The sequence below is a fragment of the Mesitornis unicolor genome, unplaced genomic scaffold (assembly GCF_000695765.1).
Source record: "Mesitornis unicolor isolate BGI_N332 unplaced genomic scaffold, ASM69576v1 scaffold28469, whole genome shotgun sequence".
Taxonomy (NCBI): domain Eukaryota; kingdom Metazoa; phylum Chordata; class Aves; order Mesitornithiformes; family Mesitornithidae; genus Mesitornis; species Mesitornis unicolor.
Genome location: NW_010209876.1, coordinates 21,047 through 25,941, shown reverse-complemented (window position 1 = coordinate 25,941; position 4,895 = coordinate 21,047). Strand labels below are relative to the sequence as shown.

Sequence of the window (4,895 nt, the reverse complement as noted above, 5' to 3'; positions counted from 1 at the left end):
TAACTCTGCCTTCTCTGTATCTTCTGTATCTCTGTATCTTCTCCCGCTATGTCCTCTGGCTTTGTGCAGATCTATGTTCAGTTCACATTACAGTTCATAGAGATAAGTGATGCTACCCAGAATTTTTGAAACAGAAGTTCTTCTGTTGACACAGGTTCCCTTTGGAACTTCGAAGAAACCATTGTACATTATTACATTATCAATAAATTTGCAAAACTGGGACAATATTACAGTGTTTTGTCAAAACAATCATGAAAAGTTACAATGGAATATATTGTGTATTTAACAAAGTCAAGCTTTATTTGAGCTCTCCTGGCAGGGAGAGGTAAGTGATCTGCACCATGTCTAAGTGTGGCATCCTAGCTGAATTTAGAATTATTTTGTGCAGTGAGACTCTGAACATCCATAGAAGTAATAATAAAGCAATCTTAATATCAAATGAAAAGTGAATATCAAAGCTTATAGCTAGCTAGCTCAAAGTGCTTAAAACATTTTTAGTGGTCCTGCTCTAGGCTGAGTGAGAAGGATGCAATGAACTGGCCTCACTGTATGTGATTGCCCAATATTGGTTTGCTCAGCAGCAGAAAAGAAGAGAGAATAGGTAATTCCATTTGGCATTTCAGTAAAAATATGCATAGACATGCAATGCTGAAGAAAGAAATTAAATTATATAGGGCAAACCAAATGCTTTTCCAATTTATACATTATTTGTGGAGTAATAGTAACAAAGTTACAGTTACAGAGTTTATAGTTTAGCAGGACTCAGAGATTTGTGTACATAGCAAGAACATAAGTTCTGGTTAGCTTTTGAATGAATGTCAAAAAGCAACAGATTTATAAGTGATATAATCCTTGTAGTTCAGGTGAAATGAAATTTCAGTTTAATTTCTGTTAAATGGAAACCTTCCTGTAAGCAAATTACCCATACATAAGTAATGAAGGATTTCCCACCTGTCTCATGAAGAGGTTTGTAATAATTGCTTCTTAAGATGGGTTGATTGCCCAAGATAGTATACCAGAATGCTGATCCCAACATAAAATCACAGGTTTTTCTTATTTTAGCATATTTTAGATTAAACTTTCAATTATTTCTTTTTTTTTTAAGAGCAAAGAAAAGCGTGAGCACTTAATGATTATACTGAATTGGAAGTCAAAATGCTATATTGTGTCCTAGGTTCTGGTTAGCAGTAGAAGACCTGAAGAAGAGGCCTATCCGTGAAGTTCCTGCACGTGTTCAGGAAATCTGGCAAGAATTTCTTGCTCCAGGTGCACCCAGCGCTATCAATCTAGATTCAAAAAGTTATGACAAAACCACGCAGAATGTAAAGGACCCTGGAAGATACACATTTGAAGATGCTCAGGTCAGTTTGAAATCCTATTTAGGGACATTTGAAATAGGACATTGGATAAATTAAATATATTAATGTTTGGGAGTTAAATAGTAATTCTCTGTTTCCTAAAATGCCCTTCTGGCAATACAAAGGGGTAGCATTCTTTCTTTTGTGAGGCCTATGAATTACCAAAGCTCTTCACGAAACTTCTTTGCTTGGTATAAAGTCTTCAAGTGGGCTTCAAATAGAGCAAAGCACATAGTTCAGTGAAAATGCTATTTTCATGTTCCTATTCTCTTAATTTTCTTATTCAGTTACATGAAGAGAAAAGTTCCCCCACTCACACATTGATTTCTAATTCTCCAGATCTGTCTCTGAAAGACTTCCCTTGATACAGACTCAATGGCTGTTCTCTCAATGCACGTCCAAAATTGTTATCATTTATAGACATCATAGGTTCCCATCAGGAAAAGAATATGACCCATGTGAGAAATAACATTTTGTAACAGCTTGTGTAGAAGTATAATTTTTCATGAATGTTGTATATTCTATATCCTTATTAAACTACTTATCTACCTAACACTGGGCAAAGACCCTAATGATCTACTCTTCAACAATCAGTTTTGCAACAGTAAAGAAGAGTCTGTAAATGTCTTATTTGGCTTTTAGGAGTCTGAGTTAGTCACAGTTTGAGTACCATCATCAAAAGATACTTTTGACCAGAGCTAGATTTGTGAAAATACTTGTATTTTTGAAATTGGAAGTAAAAGTTAAAAAAAAATCAAACCAAAACAACAACAAAAAACCAGTAAAATATAGATCTCCTTTTTCCTCAGAAAAAAAACAACAAGTACTTCTGTATTAAGTGTGACCCTTCATGTAACTTATAACAATATTTCATCTTTGCAGACTTTTGGGAAAATCAAGAGAAAATAATTGGATTCACAGTAAAAGTAGTAGGACCAGTACCATTCTCCCTTTTTCATCAGCAGCCCAGCGATGAAAATATAATTATTAATGCAAAGTGAAATGGTGTCAGGAGGAGAGATGGAGATCATATCCCTGCAGAATTTCCTACAGCTTGATTATTAGATCAGCATCTTGGGAGTCAGGAGATGCTGCTGCAGGTCCCACAAAGGATAGGAGACAATCAAGGCTTTCTGTTTTTTGAGAAAGTGCCTCTGCCCTAAATAGAAGAGGGAATAATTCTCCCACCATTTCATTTTGCTAATAGGAGGATAGCAACCTGTGATGCAAAACTAAAGTTTTCATTAGACACTAGCATACACCCTGTTCAGAAGCACTCTGCATTAAGCCAAACCCACAGTTTTTGCTTGCAGCTGCTGACTCTCTGGAGATTTAGGAATGCAGCATATAGCAAAGATAAAATTTACAGAAATAATCAGTCTAACAAGATTAAAGGTTAAAAAAAGTATGTCTTTGCAGTTGAGTTGGTAAAATTCATTGCCAGTTACATTTGTTGCCCGAATCAAATTTATTTTAAATAGGTGTAAAATTTCAACACTATTTTACTTCCCGATCTCTTTTCTCTTATTTTTCCGCTTCATTTATGTAAGATGGGAAGTATTCAGTCTTTATGGAAGCAGGACTTTTCCTTCTGTCAGACCTCTGCTTCTTTCATCCAGTTGAGCAGACAACATGAACCTGGAAACCTCAATGTCTCTGGGAAAAGGGGCAGACGGTACCAGCCTAAGTTCTGAATATACACTAGAATTTCTCTGCTTAGTGCAAGAAATAGAATGGAAGGCACTTAGAATAATGCCTAGAGTTTCTAATACAACAAAAATAAACCTTTAATTTTACCTTGCCTTTTGTTTTTTTTTTAAATTATTATTTTTTATTTTTATTCACTAATTTTATGCAGTACCAAGCTGAGAAACAGCATTTACTTTATAGTTTATTTGCTGTTTCCTGATTGCTGTGCTAAAAGTCTCCTATAGTAAAATCTAGGGTTTGAGTAAAAAGTAAACCAAAAATAGCTAAAACAATTCAGTAAATTTTTAAAAAGCATTTTTTGAGTATTTCCTATTGAGATTGCTTTTTCTACGAAGCTCTTTTTTAACATTATAACTAGAACAAGAATTATAAAGTGTCCAACATCATAGATTTTTAGTTTTTCATATTTTACAGAAATAAGAATACTCCAAAAAGAAAAGCTCTATAAACTGTGTTGTTTTCTTTCTGGATAAGGGTTTTCAAATTTTCATATGCCTCTGAAGAATAAATATATTGAAAATTAGATTCACCTGGAAATGTTCTTCTATTTGCATATGTATTTTCCTTTTTATATTGTCAGCTGGATAGCAGAATAAACATTTGTCAAAGGATGTTTTCAAGAGTTGTCAGGGGATATCCTCCCTCACTTATGCACTTGTTTGCTGTGCTGAATTAGAAACCTGGTGCCTTTTCCCAGCCTACAAAGTCAGAAAAGCATGTCCTGAAACAAATTCAGAAAATTTGATGACGAATTATCCACAGGTCCTGGTTTAGTCACTTGGCTAAACTGACTAATGTAAGGGAGGCTTTAAGCCTGGGTCTTAAGCTAGAACTCAGTTGTAAATAAACAGTGGAATTAGGGACTGTAAAATAAAGAAAGATCCATTGTGTTCTTTTTATTTGTGCTTTAAGAATAGAGAGCAATTCAGCCTTAGCTTCAGAACTGCAACCCAGTATCCCGTAAGATTTCCTGTTCAAGATAATGCTGACTGCTCTACATTCCACAACTACAGGGAAGGCTGCCCAGAGAAGTGGTGGAGTCACCATCCCTGGAGGTGTTCAAAAAAACGTGTAGATGTGACACTACAGGACATGGTTTAGTGGGCATGGTGGTGTTGGGTTGATGGGGTTGACTTGATGATCTTAGGGGTCTTTTCTAACCTTTATGATTCCGTGATACTATACAACATATATATGACTGCCTTCCATTCTACATTTGTCTTCTTTTATAGGATTAACAGCTCCTTCTTTCCCTTTCAGGAGCACATTTACAAACTGATGAAAAGTGATTCTTACCCTCGTTTTATACGATCCAGTGCCTACCAGGAGCTGCTACAGGCCAAGAAAAAGGTATTGGTCCATCTTGCCTTTGTCTTGCCCCTGTGCAAAGCGGTGGTTATGTTTGCAACAATACTCAGTCTTCTCTCCCCTGTGCCAGTGCAACTGGATATCTGGTAGGTGACCAGCTTGGCGTGTTTGAAGGGTCACATAAACACAGGAGTTCAATATACATATATGTGTATATATCCTGCATGCGGGCATGTTTCAATAAGTTAATCTAGCAAAACTTATTTTTATTTTTACATCCCATATTGTACTGTTTTCTCTGTTATGAAGCACCTTAAACTGCAAAGTGCTTTACAAATACATTAAAAAAATAAAATAAAATCCCAGAAGAATAGTCTTTCATGTTTGCAAGTTTGCTTATGTAATAGTTGTTGTTCTCTTTATTCCACCTATAAAAGCTACAGAACGTGTTTAGAAACAATCTTATTCATATGAATAACTTCTAATTTCAACTATAAATATAGGGGCTTCCTAATTCTG

General features: G+C 35.4%; 1 protein-coding gene across 1 annotated transcript in view; it reads left to right on the top strand.

Moving 5' to 3' along the window:
* Positions 1-1,174: 1,174 nt before the first annotated feature.
* LOC104547355 (regulator of G-protein signaling 7-like) overlaps positions 1,175-4,895 on the top strand; it is a gene marked incomplete at its 5' end in the record, with an annotated part of 13,230 nt that continues 9,509 nt past the window's right edge. Inside the window, 2 exons of the mRNA XM_010193002.1 lie at positions 1,175-1,361; positions 4,329-4,418. Coding sequence (XP_010191304.1) covers positions 1,175-1,361; positions 4,329-4,418 — 277 coding nt within the window. The remainder of the gene's footprint in view (positions 1,362-4,328; positions 4,419-4,895) is intronic.